At 37.3% G+C, this 19,204-nt stretch overlaps 1 protein-coding gene across 7 annotated transcripts in view; it reads right to left on the bottom strand.

Annotated features, from left to right (window-relative positions):
- DOCK4 (dedicator of cytokinesis 4) overlaps positions 1–19,204 on the bottom strand; it is a 257,283-nt gene that overhangs the window by 111,675 nt on the left and 126,404 nt on the right. For all 7 annotated transcript variants that reach the window (XM_076330793.1, XM_076330824.1, XM_076330803.1 and 4 more), the window contains 3 exons: positions 18,891–19,023; positions 17,270–17,358; positions 2,223–2,348 (listed from right to left, as the gene is read on the bottom strand). In XM_076330793.1, the coding sequence (XP_076186908.1) occupies positions 2,223–2,348; positions 17,270–17,358; positions 18,891–19,023 (348 nt within the window). The remainder of the gene's footprint in view (positions 1–2,222; positions 2,349–17,269; positions 17,359–18,890; positions 19,024–19,204) is intronic.

The raw sequence follows: 19,204 nt of genomic DNA, 5'->3' as shown, positions 1-19,204 counted from the left end.
AAAACCTCCAAAGAGAAAAGGATTGATATGACGAAAAATGAAGGTCAGAGAGAGTTTAAATACAGCAGAATAGGAGAGACACTTAAAATACAGCATTTATAAAAGAGATACTGTAGTTTAGCAGCATGAAGTATTTCTTATTGACTAATTATTGAATAATTCAGAACCCTAACCTAAGTCCTAATTAGCCATAGCAACAGACTTACTTTCCACAAAACTATAAAGTAAGATCTAATTAATGACCATTTCCAGTGGCAAAAGATGAAGTTCTCTAATGTATATCTGAAAAAAGACACTAGAAGAGAAACAAAATGAAAGGGGAGCTTTGAAAGAAAAAAGCATTTCAAAGGCTAGGTTCCTGCGGGCATTTCAGTGCCTAGGGCATACTGCTCTGGTTAGCCCTTGGAACTCGTCATTGCAAGAGTGAGATGACTATTTCTCTTTAGGAGAAATCTCTTCTATGCCAGTAAATATAGAATGAAAGCGGTACATTTTCTAAACTGAGGTATGCATACATTTGGACTGAGAAAGCAGCACACCAGAACCCATGTATTATTTTTTTAAATAAAAAAGGAACAAACTGAGCCTGGGCAATTCTTTGAAACTGAGTTGAGAAACTCCTCCAGCAGCTGATTACCCAGTACTGTGCTATAACATGTTTTTCACAGTTCAGTACATCACATTATTTCACAACTAGAACATGAGGGGATACAAGAGCTATTTACAGAATTTAGAAAATTTGATAACACAGAGCAGAAGGTCACTAAATCATAGGTAAATGGAGAAAGGTTTCTTAATGGGAGTTATAGTGCGCTCAGTAAAACTGCTTCCACTCTTACCAGCCACATTATCTACAATACTCACCTGATTCAAATTACAAATCCAACAGTAATACAACAAATAAACCCTAGCTAATAAGCCGTAAGATTTCAATTGAATGCTTCCATGAAACATACATATATAATCTACCTTTAAATTAAATAGCACCTGACTCATGCATTTTATTGTTCTAAATATTGCAGTCACACCAGCAGAGTATTTTTATAATAATGCTAAAACTGTTTTATTAACTTGTGTTCTGTGCATGTTTTAAGTGATTAGTAGTACTGATCAAGGATGCAGAAGGACAGATGTTTAATTGGCAGTAACAACACAAGAGTGAATTCTCAGTTGTCAAGTTTCAGGCAGAAGTTCAAGAAAAATACATGCCCATAGCTAAAGCTGAGTCTTATTACTGAGCTTTAAATGCCTATTTAAGACCTCCTTGATTAGTGAAGTATTGAAGCTTATTTATTCTTGCCTCAGAACCTTAGTTTACTTCTGATTTAGATACACAGGAGTGCAAAGACAGATCTTTATAAGAAGAAGGTAGTCTCTATTCAAAATCTGCAAGTCATGAGGATGATTTACATTTGAGAGAGTCAAGGTATTGTGTGTGAACTCAGCTGAAACCAAGATGTGAGTTCCTCCCTGCAATATTTCTCAGCAACAACACACCACCATAATCATGCCAAACTAGTCTGCTTGCAAGTATGCTTTTCCTTTAAAGAGACATTTGCCTTATAATTTCCAGCAACCCAATAAACTTTTTAAGAATTTCATTTCAGGGACAGAACTATAGATATTACTGCAATCTTCTTCCTGTATTTGCTTCTTCACATTCACATCGACACAATCTTTCTACCTTCCTTAGCATCTGTTTGAGTATTTGCATATTTTGTCATACAATACAATCAAAATAAAGTCCCTACATCCCTATTATTATCCATTTCCAGTATCTTCATTTCCAGTATTTGAGACACAAACCTGGTGAAACCAGAAGCTGTACAGTGTCAGTGAAATTCTGTGAATCCTTATTTAGAAAGCTACCACCTCCTAAGAACATAATCTTCTGCTGGTTATCTCTTTCTCTGCACAGAGCTCAGCAGTCTTGCATTCAGTCATCTTCACTTCTATAAAGTGGGGTTCCTTCTCTCAAAAAAGGCTGCTATGGCTGTATGCCCTTTTGACATTGACATAGTAACTATACAACGTATAATGCAGTGGGGCCGCTGGGACACAGTTTTCTTCTAACTCTCTGAAAAAAACTAACATAAAAGTCTCTGGAAAAGTTTAAGGAGTTTTAGAATACAGTATTTATTTGGAAAGCAGCTGAAAACTATGTAATTTCTCATTAGTTCTTTCTTCTGCTGCTTATTGAGAGTCTTTTCTTTTTAACTTACCAGGCATTATAATATTGGAAAAACCTAGTTTCCTTGTTATGGATACTCCATGGGTAAACATGGATGTATACTCTCTCCTAATTTGTTCTATGTCTCCATGAAGTAACTGAAGAGAAACTGCCAGACCTGAAAATGAAGAGAAAAACAAGGAAAAATAAGATTTGCAAACAGATTATGGTCATCACTACTTCTTAAACATTATATATACTTGCAAGTATATATGCATTCCTGAGAACTCAGAAAATTCAGAGGAAGGTCAGTAATACCAAGCCAACCCACCTCAAATTTTTTATGTATTTTGGAAGGGTACCAACATCCAGAAATCAATAAACACTTGAAAGCAACTACCCATGAAAAAGCATTAGCAAATTATTACTGATGTGTAACTGAACTACGATGACCTGTCAGATCAAAATTATCTAAGTAGGGATGGACTGAGGCCTTAACTGGAAAAAGAATTTGAAAAACATCAATTTAGCAAAATATCAATCAGTAATATTTGCTACCATTTCAATTTTTCACTGTCTTCAACACAAAGCTGCTTTCATTGGTATGCAAGAAAAGGCGCAAACATAATGGTCCCTATCTATGGGAGAAACGTGGAAGTCTCATTACAATGCATCACTTAACCTGATCCAACATTATACAACTTATTAATCCAAAATCTGAAGAAACAAACTCTAATAAACCAATATAGCATAATCAATATTTTTACTTAGGCACAGTAATTTCATAATGACTGAAATGACAACTTTTTTTTAATATTCATCAGATTTAATCAATCCTGCTTTTTCCTGTGTTTGCTAGAAGACATGCAAAATGCAGGGGTAGCCATATAATAATTTTCCAATATTTATTCCTCTAGAACCAAGGAAGAATAACTTCATCTACTATATCTGCAGTATACAAATAAATTGCAAACAGTATACTTCATTACAGCTGAGATTAACAAAAACAACAGGTATGTCTTTTTGTTATTTCAAATATAATCACTGAGGCAAGTGTCAGGATGATACAGCTTGTCAAGATTAATCTTCCCTGACCTTCAACATTACTACAGCATATCACGTGTCAACATACAGATCAAGGAGAAGATAAGAGCAAACTCTTCATATACACTGAACAACTGGAGATAAACAGACAGCTCAGAAGAGTCATCATTAACTTTAGATTAAGCTTAAGTAAGTAACATGTACACACAGACTGAACAACAAGGACATCGGTCCTTTGGGCTTTGGAAGAAATTTTCCCTACAGCCATGCTACTATTTAACTGAATAAATTTACTTGAAGTTTGATGGTTCTTAAATCAGAGCTTGAAAAGTCTGTACTAAGTACTGCCAGTCCAGGCTACTGCACTAAAGAGATCAGAGATCTAATTAGCATGACAACTTTTATCTTTTTCCTCTTACCTACATTTACATTTTATTATTTTGGCAACTCCAGAGAATGTGATACCCTGACCAGACTTCCATTCTCTTATGAAAAACAGCTCACCTACACATCTCCAACTGAGTACATAAACAAATTTTGCAAGGAAAAACATTCAGTGACGTCTATTCTATTTTAAGGACTGTATTTAATGCCATGGACATTAACTATTTTGGTAATGGGATTTTGTTCTGTGGTTATCCAGTTAACAACTTTCAGGAAGTAGTGACAATTATTGTTGGTGTAGATGAGAAAACAAACCACACTGTGGCCAGCTGATGGTACAGGAGGTTGGTAAGAAGTCATAGAGGCAAAATTCAGACTCTGTTAGAGCAGGTGAAAAGTTTTTCATTGCTGGATGGGAAGAGCTAGGCTGGGTATAGCTCACTTACAAATATGGATATTTAGCCCACCTCCAATCTTGTTTCTTTTATATTTTAAGAAATTGTTATACATACATATGTATATTCATACCCCCATATGCCCCTATTGCACTGTTTCCTTGGAAACCTAAAAAAACATTTGCCATTGCTCCAGATCACATCAACCACAACAGCGTTAATCAGATACTGTACACCGCCTGGTGTTGAGTGAAGTTATTGTGTTTTCTAAACAAAAAGTTGAAGACCTCAAATCCAATTAGTACTACAGTTTTCTTTGCGTACAAATTTCACAGATTTCTTTGAAGAATTTTATTTAGCTCAAAGATGAGATAAATGTCAAAAAAACTCATCAATGGCAAAATAGTTTTAACTTGAGAAATAAGCTGCTTGTCAAGGATTTGAAGTACTTGCTCATGCAAGGCGAGAAAGGTATTAGAGTTCTGTATTTCACAGCTTGCTTTGTTAGAAAATGAAGAGTCATCTTTTTATATCCAAAAGCATCAAGAAAATCTCTCTGTGAACACAAAACACGATTTAGTCATTTTACCTATAGTTTAAATATATCTTTGGAATATAAATGGTATGCCTCCCCCAACTCTTCAGAATAATGAAGAACATTGTATTAAAGATAGCAAAGTTACTTAAAAATGTTATACGGTGTAAACAGTCCAGTACAATAGGAAAGAGTGAAACTAAACCAGAATGGAAACAGAGCAAAGATGCACAGGGAAGGAAGTCTGAAGAACTTGGTCCGAAAACCAAGGGTTCAAGTTAACAATCTTGCCACTGAGGATCCAGCTGCCAAATGGAAAGGGAATTGACAAGAAGGGAGACAGAAGATCTGATAAATCTGGTAAAAATGCTAAAGTTAGGAGCATAAGGACTTTATATAATCAATGGAAAGAAGGCAATCCCCAGTTACGTGTTCTGATTGCTCTCTCAAAGCTCCACTAATTTTGCAAGGAAACTAGGCCCCCCTGCATTAAGGACCTAAAACCAGAAGATACATACTGTTACTGAGGTGTGACACCCAAGTTACAGAATAGGTTGCCTGAATTCCCACTGGTTTGTTATATTCAGGATCTTGTGATGGGCAAAAGGAACACACTGTATATGAAAAGCCAGGAAATTATTTTTAGTCCTAATAAAAGTTATAACAGTCTAATCAGAGTTATTACTAGTCCATTCACAATGATACTAACACACTCCAAACAAAATACTGTTAAAATGACATATACACACACACAATCTTTCCAGTATCTACCCCTTGCTTACCCTTCCACTGCCCCTCTGCGGTCTTAAGGTCAACAGTTTCAACCTGGGAAGGTGGTGTATGGTGACCAAGTTATCAGCGTCCCAAGTCCTTTGCCATGAGGAGTAGGATGTTGCCTGTTTCTTCCTCCTCTCTCTCTAGGCTCTTCTTGGAGTAATTTTTATGTTTGTTAATGTGCTTTACACCTTGTTATTTCTTCACTGGTCTGCAAGTCCGCATTACATCTTCATTCATCGTATATGATGTGTTTCATATATGCCACATATCTATTGTTTGTTCTCTTTGTTTTCCCTAAAACTGGTTTTATTCTGCTCTCAAGGTCACACTATCTGATGGCCAGTAACTGGCCACTGGTGAGCTGTTCATAGGTCTGGGGCCCCTAGTATCACCCCATGCCAGTACTTTCAAGGCCCCAGTTATGGTCACATGTCTTTACTCTTCTATGTTCCATTTTAGTCTAGGGTTATAGATACCTAACCCTACAGAGAGTAACTACATGTTATAACTCTCTATTAAATACAAAACATATATACCAAAGTGGATTATACCACATAATCATACAAAGCTAAGCAAGAGCTAAAATAAAGTAGATATAATTTATTATTTTGTCATTAGATAAATGCTTTTACAAGTCAGAACAAATCTCCAGGCAGGCTAAGACGAGTCCAGCCAGCCAAAGCCAGATAGGTAATGAGGACTGTGTTGTCAGCTAAACGCAAAGCCTGTGGCCAGTTACAAGGCACAGCAATCCTATATTTATGGGTCTACGAAAATACAATACACTTGCCAAAGAAACTAGATACCCATCATGACTGAGGAACCATGCATCTGAAATAAAAGTCATGGGGTACTTTAAAAAGATGGAATAATTCATATTTTACAAGGGACTGAAGTTTGTATCCTTATTATAAATCAAGTTACCTAACTATCAATTAGTTAACTAACATAATTTAAAACATACTGACATGTCACAGAGCAATTCAGATTTTCAGAAGGTTGCACATTCAACTGAAGTGAAGAGGGAGTCCCTCAGACACGCTGCAAAACAAAGTGGAATGAAGAAGAACTGACATGAAGACACCGCTTTCCTCACCAAAATGTAACCAGAATTTTGCATACCATAATGGCCAGAAAGCCACTGAAATCAATTTACAAGTGATTAAAGCTATCTCTGTGGAGAAGAAAGGAAGGGGTGGAGAGGAAACGTTACTGCTCCTAGAAAGGAAGGTTTAATCACCAGACAGTAATGAGACAGGGTCAAGGTGGAGCAGGCTTCCAAAGAATTGGGTCAGCAGCCAGTCTGGGAGAGATGGAGAAGACACTCAAGGAAAAGGAATGCAATCAAAAGAATGCAGAGATATTCTTTTTGTATATGGAGATAGAAAGTTAATTCATTAACATTTCTCCTATGGAAATGTGAATACCTTTTCTGTCATATAGCAAAGGTAATATCTTTTAGTTTTAATTTATTCCACTCTGATGATGTATATCAACATGAGTTCTTTCTCATCTTATTTCGTGCGCTAGACAATAAAATAATCAGCTTTAGAAAAAAATAGAGCATTCCTGCTGGAACAGCTGTGCACAGACAAAGCAAAATAGAAAACTGCAACATGCCACCATACACTGCATCGAACTGTGGTTGATATGATCATTACACCATCTACGAGACCTAGAATCTGTCCAAAACTTCATAACTATAAATTTTCCATTTCTAGAACATTAGGGGCTAAACCATAACAACAAAAATGATTATCCAGTCTCTGAAGGACTGGCACATTTTCTTTAATTAGGTACATAGTACACTATGCTTTGTCCCCTCAGAAAAAATTTCAATTACCTCCCTAGTGGTAATTAAAACCTCTTGTGTTAGCTATTATTCTTTATTTACTCCAGTTTTGAAAACATTACTACAAAACTCTGTGTGGTACTGCAAACATCTGCTTTTATGTCTTTTGCAAGCACATGAAATTTCTCACAATTAACTTGTACCATAGTTCACCACAGATTATTTTTATCATTCAGATTAAAAGAATACAGAAAATAGACACGTTGCTGATTAAGCATTCCAGATTTTTGTTAGATCTGTCATTTTACCTTAAAACAGCTTTTATAATGCATTATTGATTTCTGCATTTAGTTATGACAAAAGGCAACTGTTCATTATGCTTACAGACCACTTATTTGCATTTGAGCTTCTGGGGGGAGAGGAAAGCATTTACATTCAGCTTCTATCTACTGGCTGCAGAGAATCCTAGATCATATTAAGAAGAAAATGCCTAGCAGCTGCTCAGGAAGCTGATAGAAAAAAAACTTGGACAGAATGCTATTCAGCACTGTTTGGATTTTAAGAAAGGTAATAAAATAAGGCATCTGTCCAAATAAAGCTGCCTAAGGGTGTTAAAAGTATTCTGAAAGCATACAGGTGTTCCCATTTCTGGTAGTATTTAAAGTGTCTGAATTACCACTGCAAAGATAAAAGCAGTAGATTTCCACACTGTTATTGGCAAACAAATGATTTATTGATTTAATGTGATCTGGGGAAAAAAAATGTATAAATCTGGTGCAATGTGGCCACAGCAAAATCTATGTAGTAAATCCCACAAATTACAGTCTGGGAACAGAGAGAAAAAAAAGGAGAGGTAGATTCAATCCTCACTGGCCTTCTTAAAGACTTGATTGTGATTACTTTGAATTATCAAAGGAAACTCCAAACTCTTCCTCTTTTCCTCAGCTTTAAATTCTGGTTTTTAGCTCAGTAAAAAAGAATGCAAGAAAAACCGCCTTTGCAAAATGTTGACAACTTTCTCGGAGCTCATGAATTAAATGAGCTCTTGTACCTAAGGCTTTTGGCACAAACGCCCTCAAGTGTGGAAAGCTGGGGTTTTTTTCTTCTTCACGTGGAACATAAACACTTAAATGCAAATGGCATTATATTATCACAAGAAAACTGGCTTGGAATTTCTTTACAGGGGAGGTGGTAGAGCCTCAAGTATTTCTTGCCAGAATCACCACAGGATGAAGGTTAAAGGACCAGAAGGCTAAGTGACTATTAGAAGCATCTAGTCTAACCTCCTTATACAGACAATAAAGATCTCTGCAATAATTTCTCCAATTCTTACCTTAGTATGCCTGTTGATGCCGTTTTCTATTAAAAATACACACAGCATGTCAATACCCATTTCCACACTACATTGTTATATTGCAAAGGCGAATCATCTTGCTCAAAAAATTTTAAAATTACATTTTTACATACTGTTTTGTTAACTAGAATATTAGGCAGTGCACAAAATACACAATTTTACAATGATAAGTGATTTATATTGCTTCTAGTGCAAATAACAGACAAAAGGTTCCCGGGAAACACCTGTTATTTTCTCCTTCATGAAGTGCATCACTGCCATGCAAACAGCTTTCACACCATTGTATTAGAAATTTAGCTACTTGTATTCCAATTATGTGTCTTAATTCAAACAAAGAAACAGTAAACGTTTAACTAGGACCTAAAGAAAGCGTTAAGAAACAAATCTCCACCACGTTAAAAGCCCAGGTAACGTTTGCAATGAATTTGTAAATATAACCCTTGAAGGAGCTAAAATCATGCATATATGTTCTATAATTTATCATTTGAAGTAGTCTTAAGACTTTTTATTCTTTCAGTAGATAAAGTAAAGGAACTCAACAACACTATTTAATAATAACAAGCAGAACGAATTTTTGGAAAAGGCTTATAAAAACCTCACTGCTAAGACATAACCCAACTCCAGGATGGAAATATGAGCCAGCTATTCTCATTAGGTAGCTCTAGCTAGGAATGTCAGCGTTTAAATTGGGTGCCATTTCAATCAGATGCATAATCGCAGTACTGAGATGAACAGCAAGTCATCAGCTTCTACTGGATATACGATGTCCCTGACAGTATCACAATGGCACATTTTTCATTCTTCTCTAAAAACAAGTCTTTTAGCAACACCCAAGAGCGCAGTATGAGTCTAACTTTATTAGAGCCCTCATCTCCAGCACAGTCTACAAGTCATGCTATGTGAAGGACACTTACCAACTACACCAAAAATCTACCTTGAACTTGATTTTTGAAGTCCTTATGGTAAAGCCAGAACTTTCACAGACAACAACACAAGCTTGAACTGCTGTAAAAATGTACAAAATTACATCTGACTGGTCTATAAGTCTGCCACCTTTAAGGATTAATATCTTTTCCCAAAACTACCATAATTAATATTGCATGCTAGATTAGGCTACAAATTTTAAAGATTTGTTTACTCCTGAATTTGGGAAAAGGGTTTAACATTAAATTGCTAGTATCAATATCATCCACCCTGTAAAAAGTACTTGAAAAAGTAAAGTTTCACAAATCCTTGTCTAAAAACCTGCTCTAAACCTGGCTTTTTTATACATCAAAGTTGTCATTCAGGGCCAAATGATCTTGAACAACAATTTATGTGTAATATTTAATCTTTCATCTTTAGCATTTGTTGGGAACAAAAAGGAATGCCTTAATTCACTGTGTACTTAGTGAAGCACATATGAGCACTACTATTATTTTAAATCTATTTCAAATAGCAGCCTTCAGTGACAACTAATTCTTAAACACATCAAAATGGAATACACATAATCTCCTTGTCACAAAATGTAACAGAGATTAAAACTGACAGATTAATAAATTGTCACAGAACTAGAGTAATTAAACAAATGCACTTGCTGTTGAAATGTTAGTGATGTGTAGATACAAAATGCATTTCAGAGCACCACTGACACATCTGTGAACCCTGCTGGGAACAGACAAACACCAGAGATGATCTCTTCTTAACTGAGCACAGATGCAGGGGGTAGTTTGATGTGATTAATCATGTGCCCAGGAGTTACCCAAAAGTTACGTACTTTGTTCTGTTCTATCTTCTCTGTCGAGTATGTTAGCACTCCTGCCCTGCCCTCATTCTTCCTCATTTTCCACCAGCCATTGCTCCACTCATCTCTCCGCTGTGAGCCTACGCCTCCTTTTTGTGGCCAACACCTATAGCTGCCCCCAGCAGGGAATGCACATTTTGTTTCCCATCTGACATTTCTCATGCTGATTCACAGGAAGAAGCTCTCCTTGCAACAACTCTGAGTGGGGTAACGCTGTGAACTGCTGGGGTAGTGTCACGCAAACATAGTCACACTACTTCTTGTAGCTAGAAAATACTTAAGCTACCACAACTCTGTTCCTAGAAATACTGCACTCTGTAAACTTATACTGAGCTACCAATTCCCTGCCGTATTTGATCTCTTGTAGCTTTTCATCGTACAAAGTGTGGAAAAATGATGCTCCTCCGTTATATCACTTCATGGGGCCTCTGCAGTTTCTCCACTGCAAGGTAAATAATGACTCTAACAGGCTTCCCCCTCTGAATCAAGGAATTTGTAAGCCAAAGCTTACGTTTGCGAAATAGGAGAGGAAACAGCCAAAGTATATGGTTTTCCACCTGCTTTTTTTAATTTCTCAGTGTTTGACAGTAACCATAGAGAAAAGATATTATTAGAGTGCCAAGAGGCTGTTGCCTGCAGGTAGATAGGCGTGGGAAGACATACTGCCCCAAAGCACATACCACTGTTTCTATCCAACTGCCTCCATTGCCACACTTGTCTCAGAACTTGCGTCTTGTCAGATGAGTTCATGCATTGGGCTGGTCTACCTCATGCTTTCTCTGACCAAGTGTTACACGACCACTGAGCTAGACTGAGATTTAGTACCAACTGACATGTACGCTGGGGAAAAAACCCCACATATAACGTAACAACAGTTCCCTAAAGCCAAGGATGTTTGCTTTATGAAACTTACTTTGCTCTGGTTGAATTCAAATGATAGCAGTGTAATGAAATTCGCCTTTGAATGAGCAACCTCACTGAACTTCAAAAAAGTTAGATCCCACTTTGAAGTTGGTTTCTCTTTGAACTGGTGTTGGACCACAGAACCTCCTGAGGACCCTTCCAACCTAACTTACTGTATAATTTGATGAATAACTGTCGTGGTTTAACCCGGCAGACAGCTAAACACCACACAGCCGTTCACTCTCTCCTCCCCTCCAGTGGGATGGGGGAGAAAACTGGGAAAAAAAAGAGTAAAATTCATGGGTTGAGATAAAGACACTTTAATAGGACAGAAAAGGAAGGAATAATAATAATAATAATAATATACAAAATAAGTGATGCACAATGCCATTGCTCACCACCCGCCGATCGATGCCCAGCCAGTTCCTGAGCAGTGGTCACCTCCCTCCAGCCAACTCCACCCAGTTTATATACTGAGCAAGATGTCATATGGTATTGAATAATGCCTTTGGCCAGTTTGGGTCAGCTGTTCTGGCTGTGCCCGCTCCCAGCTTCTCGCTGGCAGGGCATGAGAAGCTGAAAAGTCCTTGACTAGTGTAAGCACTACTTAGCAACAACTAACACATCAGTGTGTTATCAACATTATTCTCATCCTAAATCCAAAACACAGCATGTTATACCAGTTACTAGGAAGAAAATTAACTCTATCCCAGCTGAAACCAGGACAATAACTTCCCCCCCTAAGATGACAGTTTGTCCTTCCTCATGATGGCATTCTTGGCAAACATCTGCCAACAATATGGGCTTCGAGTCCTCCATGCTTCAAATCAGTACATTATGCAGTTGCCCATTTATTGACCACTTTGGATGACGCTGTGCCTGCAGATTTTCGCACAGGTACATGGAAACAAGTTTGAATTTATTACAGACAGTAAACTATTCATTTGAAAAACCTACTTTTGCATCTTTCTCTTTTAAAGAAAGAAATTAACAGTTTGTGGCTGACAGACTTAAGACAATCTTTTACAAATCAAACCACAACCTGGATTTGTCTTAAAAACAGCCTCCCAGTTCAGGTCTTGCCTCCACCATATTTAAAAATTCATGTTCCTGCCAACTACCAGATACAATATAGTAATTTCTGATTTTTTCCCTTTTATGACCTAAACTGTATGCAAGAGGATATGACTTATGTAGATTTTTCAAGAGCTATATTTTGACCGCCTATGCAACAGCTAAAAAATTAACACTGCCACTATATTAAAAAAAAAAAAAAAGGGAAGAAATCATGCTCAAGCCAAGAGTGGGAAGAGAAATCCCACCATCTTGAATGTGTTTCCTCTAAAGCTTAAGGCCTTCCCATCAGTTAAAGTTAATGTATAATTAACAGTGTTTCCAGTGGAGTTGCAATGTAGGTTTGGCATTGCTACTACAGAATACACCACACTGCGTTCAGTAAACATGCAATTAGGTTACATCACTCTTGTCTAGTTCGTCAGAGCATTCCAAGATAATGGCACAGAAAAGACCTTCCCACTATGTTTGCTATTTCTGTGCAATCCATGTAAGAGTCCAAAGCTTGCAGGATGTGGATCCTGACTAAAACTAAGCTATCCAGCCTTTCTTCTCAAAGGAGGGCTAAGAAAGAGGAAGTTGTAGTGGTTTTCATCATTTTTTTAATACACTTTTTATAAGATAACTCGTTGGGGAGAATATTCACATGTAACACGAGACCAAGGTTTAAATCTCTCCTCTATAGGATTTGCTAAGAGGACATGAATACAGATCACACTTAGGAAAATCATGCGCTTCTTGGCAGGCTTTAGAGCCACTTTCACTTTCCCCATGGTATAATGAATATTTTCTGATTGTATGCAAAGTTGAATAGCTGCTGCAGGGAAGTCTGAGAAGCCAAGCAATTAGCATGCTCATCTGGGACATGTGAGACAGACTGAAAATCCTTTTCCAAATCAGAGCCTGAACCCAGACATTTTCTGTCTTTGAAGAATGTCTCAGACACTGGAGTAAATAATTTCTATGGTAAACCTAGTGAATATTTATATATTCCCTGAAATAGCATGGGCACGAGAGTCACAGCAATCATCTCCAGCATTTTTTTTCAGCCTACTGCTCAGGGAGCTAAATCGAGCCCACCCGTATCCTGATGGTGTACGTGTCCTGGGTGCGCCCAGCTACCCACCTGTTCTCAACTTCAAGAAGTGGCGGAAATGAAAGCTACCTTAGCTTTAGGTGCCTACAGGAAGATCTTGTGCCTAAGGAGGTACTTTGAAGATGCTGATGGCATTTAAGTAGGGATTACAGTAAGAACCATCACTGTTTAACTGTGCAACTTGCTCACAGTCATAAGCGGGTAATTTTTGCGCACAAGAACCCTCTACCTTCAGAGCCCAAAGGACTGCTCCAAACACTAGACATAAAAGACTGCTCCAATTACTAGACATTCCTTCCATCATCATAGCTGTGTTAAAAAAATTACATTTCAACTTTTGAAAGTCTAAAGAACTGGAGGAAAAACAAAAAAGGTAGTGTCATAGGCAAGAATATAAAGTTGCATGCACTAAATTCATACTAAAAATCAGAAGAAAAAAATTCCATGACTCTGCATAAGTATGTACAATTGGAGTTGCATTCTCTGATTTTTATTTATTTATTTTTGTACAACACCATGTTCAATGGCAACCGGATTTGGCCTTGTTCTCTTGCCCCTTCTCCTAAAATGCATTTCAAAATATTTTAAAAATCAACAGGTTTACTCATGGCACAGTAATTCTGTGGGCAAATGAAGCAGCTATTATATGATCAATAACAGTTTACAAGGCACTTTGTGCATTAGTGCCTGCTTTGTTAAAGAGAAAAGCAGCCAACATCCAATACTATTTGTTTATTGTAGTCTCAAGAAAGGTCCAGAGCATAGTTTCACAGTCACACCCAAAGAATAAGATCTGCAACTATGACCCACACTGCAAACCCTATAAAGAGATTTTGACATTTGACAGAAGCCCAAGCTTTGACATGAAAGCGATGACTTTGGCTAGGCTTCGCTATCTAAAATATACTATAAGGGGATAAAGCATGATTTTATATGGTTTGAGATAAGCCAGTAACTGTTTATATCTGTAGTATACATTTCACTGATCTCTGGTCCTACAGATACAGAATGGTCCTACAGAACAGAAATGTGTTATTTTCCTTGTAAGACTGATGTAATTAGGTGTGATCTCTATGCAGGAATATTCATTTTTCCACAGATTTTTGCAGTTTAAACCAAAGTAACTAGCTTCTAATTCTAAGAAAAAATATTACAGGAAAAATAGGTTTTATAGCCAGCTCCACTCCAGATATTACTGAAACCTGGTTTGCTCAATAATTAAGAAATCATCTAGATCTAATAGTACTTATTCTACAAATACTACAAACTCAATGTAAAAAATAACAATGCTACTAACTGCAATAAAGGCTCTACAATTTGGCCTTTGCATTAATGGTTTGATCTCCTACACCAGGCCACCAGGTGTCTTCCGGTACGCTGGTATCTGACACCAGCTACAAAGACTAGTGGTGAATGGGAATTTGATCCGCTACTTGCTACTCTAGTCTTTGTTATACTGAAAATTCATGCAGAAAACACATTCCAGTTCCCACTCCAGCAAATGATGCTAAGTTATCCATGAGACTGAGTCCTTCCATTCCTGCATCCACTGAGAAGAGGAAAGGGGATGAACATTTGCCCCCTGCTCCTTTCTGGGCTGTATTAAGAAGTGACGGTCGTTTGCCTTTATGTGATCTTTTTTTAGACACGAGCTGAGAATAAGATGCAAGAGGATTCTGTACTTAAGAATTGTCATGAGTTGAAGTAGAAGAAGTACTTTTTGGGGGAGTGGGGGTTTGAATGCTAAATATGAATGCTATGGTCTGGCAATATGTGTTTTACATGCAGGGCACTGAAAGTAAGTTTTGAGTTCCTTTTCAGTTTTCCCCAGAAAACTGGATGAATTTTTTTTTCTCAAGAATATTATGAATTATCCGATAAACTATTTCAGCAGTGGGACATAATGATTTGAGGAAACTAAAGACTTTGTGTGAAAATCTCCTGAGCTGAAAGAAACTGTACAGGACAGAATCTGAAGAGGGAACAAACCTAGACGACAGACAATAGTCTGAAGCATCTTTTCTGTTGCTTGTTTACTGTGTTTCCTTTCTTAAGTATTTTTAACATGATTTGAAAAGGGCAAGTACGATATAAACCACAAATTCAAAATTTCCTATATTTGGCTCATACCTACAATGGTTCCTAAGAGAGAGAAAAGACCCATGTCTCCCGTAATGCAAGATTTTCTCCTTTTTTGACAACTATAAGGTGGCAGACAAGGCTAATGAGGCTTCAGAACCAGCCATTCGATACTATTAGAGAAAAAGTCAGCAAAGGAAAAATACAAACTAGCGTAACAACAATATTTTCCATGAGGTGCCAGCAGAAGTATCTGAACGTGTTGCTAAAGCCTTGCAAGTGCTTTTTCAGGCTGCTAAGCAGTCGCGGAGGAACAAATTTCACATGTATGATGCAAATAAACTTTCATAGTTTATCTTTTAGTTGCTCAGTACTCAAAGTGGCATTACTGCTCACTTCCTCTTTCCCTCTCAACCTTCACATGCACTACTGGAATTCTGTGCTGCTCTTCTTTCTGCCTCCCTCACCCTGACAACACTTTTCAAAATGTAACTGATCTTCAATTTGCTAGCTTTAGTTTCCAGCCCCTGTGACCTGGAAAAAAATTCATGTCCCACATGTCTTTCATGTTGAATATGCACATAATTAAGAGTATTCAAATGTATCCAATGTCTCCTAGGACAACTGGGTATTTAATTGTGAACTCTTATTTCATGAGAATGGAATCGGATAAGCGATATATCACAGAGTAAGCAGATACTGCATGGACAGTCAGAATGACCAAAAGTAGGCTGTTCTTCACGAATATGGTTAACATATTTAAGAAGCCCAACATTATACTCACTCAGTGATGTGCTCTTGTATTTTCACTACATGATTTTTATATTTATTGTCCGATAAGATGCATGATATTCTAAACCTTAAATATATGTATATATGTGGCTAGACTCTAAACGAGAAAATAATAGTATTAGAAATGGTTAAATGTATAACTTCAGCCTTGATAAGTAACATAAGTTTTATGTGCTGTTTGGTTAGCCACTAAAGACTGTTGAACGTACATTTTCAAGATAATCATTATGTTTGAAATCAAGTTAAAGGAGTATGAAGTCTACTACATGAAAGGGACTACAATTACAGTACAACCTGGAAAATGAGTTAATATGAGATTTTTCTATAGACATATTTCAACTAATTAACGTTTCACAGGGACAAAACAATATTTGAATACAAGGACAATAGACTCATAAGCTTCCATTTCAGGTTTCTTTTCAAGTTTGACTGCATCCCTGGATGACAGCATTCAGAAAAAGTTAACAAGTTGGTATTAAAAAAAAGCCAACAAAAAAAATGCAAATCCAACATCTCCCATGGGTCAAACCACCACCTCACAAAAACAAAGGTCAGTTGTCTCCCATTTCTTAAGTCTCACACCCAAATTTATTTTGATGACACTTGCGGTGACATATAGCTGACTATGGAGGACTATTGGTACATTCTTAAATATCAACTCTGCATCTTGCTCAACTGGCCAGTAGGAATGCAGGGCGCACTGGAAGCTCCCATTTCATTTTTTTCTGAAGTTTAGTTAATATACAATGTCAATGGCAACTTTTATATTCCTGATGAAAATGTGAAGCAGAAATGTCAAGCAACATGGATCAATAATTTCATCAGCCCCACATGTGAACAGAACTCCACAGCAAACTGTAGCTCCTCAGCACAGAATAAAATTACGTAGCTCCTTGAAGAAAATCCAATGACTTTTTTTTCTAAATGTGCACATGAATGGCAATATCATACATTTTCTCCTAATACAAGTATTTTCCTCTAAGTAAAAAAAGATTTCTTTCATAGACATTAGTCCTTCTAAAATAGAGCCACTTCATTTGCAAACTAAGAAAACCCTAAGAATGCAAACAGAAATGTGGCGACTTACTCACCTGCATTGGAGCCTGTCAAGTTGTAACGTGCATTCAGCTTTTTAATGATATTTTCATGGATCTGATACCAGTCACTCTCTGTGTTGCACCTAGAAAATGATAACTTTCTTAACTCTGAAACACGAACACAAGTTTTTTAGACCGGCTTCACCGCATATCTCTAAACAAATCCTCTTTTGTTCATGAAACTAATAATCCCATAGGAGCTAATAAAGCCCCATGAAATTGCCTGTCTTGATTGAAAGGGTGAGAGTGCTCTTACCATTTGAGAAAGGCACCATGGAAATATCTGCGTCGTGTGGCAAAGGGTGGGAGAAAGATATGACAATTATGCTCAGGAACTCAGCCGTGACCAAGTTCATCATCTGTATAGATCTATCCTTCAGCGCTAAACCACACAGAAATCTATCTTGCGACACTCAAGAGGAGACACAGGACTCAGAGCCAGTCTTAGCAGACAGAAAAATCTGTGCTGTACACTTCGAAGTTATTTAAAACAGGACGTGATCTTCAGGAGGTAGTCAGCAAAAGAGCAAATTACATTTCAGTATACCTTTAGAAAATAGCTGCTTTTCCATAAGGAAAAACTGACCATGTTCTAATGATCACTTTTCCTGGTTTAGACTGGAGTTAGTCTTAGCATCAAATCTGGTTTTGAGCAACGTTTCTTCTTCCATTGTTTTTGTTATTTTAAAACAAACAGGCAAGATTAAAAAAAAAAAGAATGTAATAGGCAGACAAATCTAACAATTTGTTAACCAACAGCGAACACTTATTTGACTTTAACATCCTGGGAGTCTAAATAAGAGCCAGCCCACATGTCCACTGTCACACTAAATTCCTTTTCTGCAGCACTGATTCCAGCAGCTGTAATTTAGCACAGAGGGGTACAGAGGAGAGGAGAAAGGCTGCCTGAAAGACTTCCATGCCTTCAAGATTTGAGTGCTAACTCTGGGAGGGGCAGAACTTCCTCATGTGCATGACAATATGTGTCCCAGGTTTATGTACTTAGAATAGACCACTCCACAAAACAGTTTTTACTATAATGTCCAAGATCAGCAGGAAGTTACATGCACTGTGTTGCTACAACTAGAAAATTGAACTTTATTTCTATTACTATCAGCCAAAATCCACTGTTTAATCAACCATTCATTTTGAAATCTATTTTTGAGTTTTCATTTTCCAGCACTAACTGCCTTTTACACTTCTGTTATTCCCATTATATAATTGCTTCATTTCACAAAAAGATACTCTGCCTGCTTTTTTCTGTAGTTATAAAGTACTTCCACTAGCTGCCTAGGCAGCACAAGACGTTTAAACAAGTCCTAAACACTTCACGTTGCCATAAAGAGAGAGCTCCAGAAGCTCTTACAAGGATATGAAAAATGCTGAAACATATATATAAAGATATAACCTTTAATATTATCCCACTTTATAAACACATCTGTAGAACTACCCAAAATTTCCAAACTGTGATTAAAAAAAAAAGAAATTAGCTACTACACTTTTTTGGAACAGAAAGGAGCTACAGCTATTTACTCGCACTGCATTTAACACCACTGCTTCTGATGCAAACTGACTCTAAGATACTTCTAAAAATTAAGAAAAAAGCATGCCTTACATGTATACTTTTAAGACGAGGTCGTCCTTTGAATCTCCTGCCAGCAAATCTGCAATACTGAGGACTGCACAGCCAAAGGGCCGTCTGTATTGTACACTGCAGGCATTTTTCTTTTCTCCAGCTCCCATTCGTCCTGCCAAACAAAATACATATTTGATGCATAATCCAAGGAACTGTCTCTCTTAAAATCACAGAAGGGAGGCAGAGAGCAATCCAGCTCAGTATGGTGACAGGTCTGAGCAGACGATGCCAAGTGTACTCATTGCGAATCTGGTCCATCATTATACTACGTGAGGATAACACATGGTACAGGC

The sequence above is a fragment of the Aptenodytes patagonicus genome, chromosome 1, assembly GCF_965638725.1.
Source record: "Aptenodytes patagonicus chromosome 1, bAptPat1.pri.cur, whole genome shotgun sequence".
NCBI lineage: Eukaryota > Metazoa > Chordata > Aves > Sphenisciformes > Spheniscidae > Aptenodytes > Aptenodytes patagonicus.
This window is presented reverse-complemented; position numbering and strand designations above follow the sequence as displayed.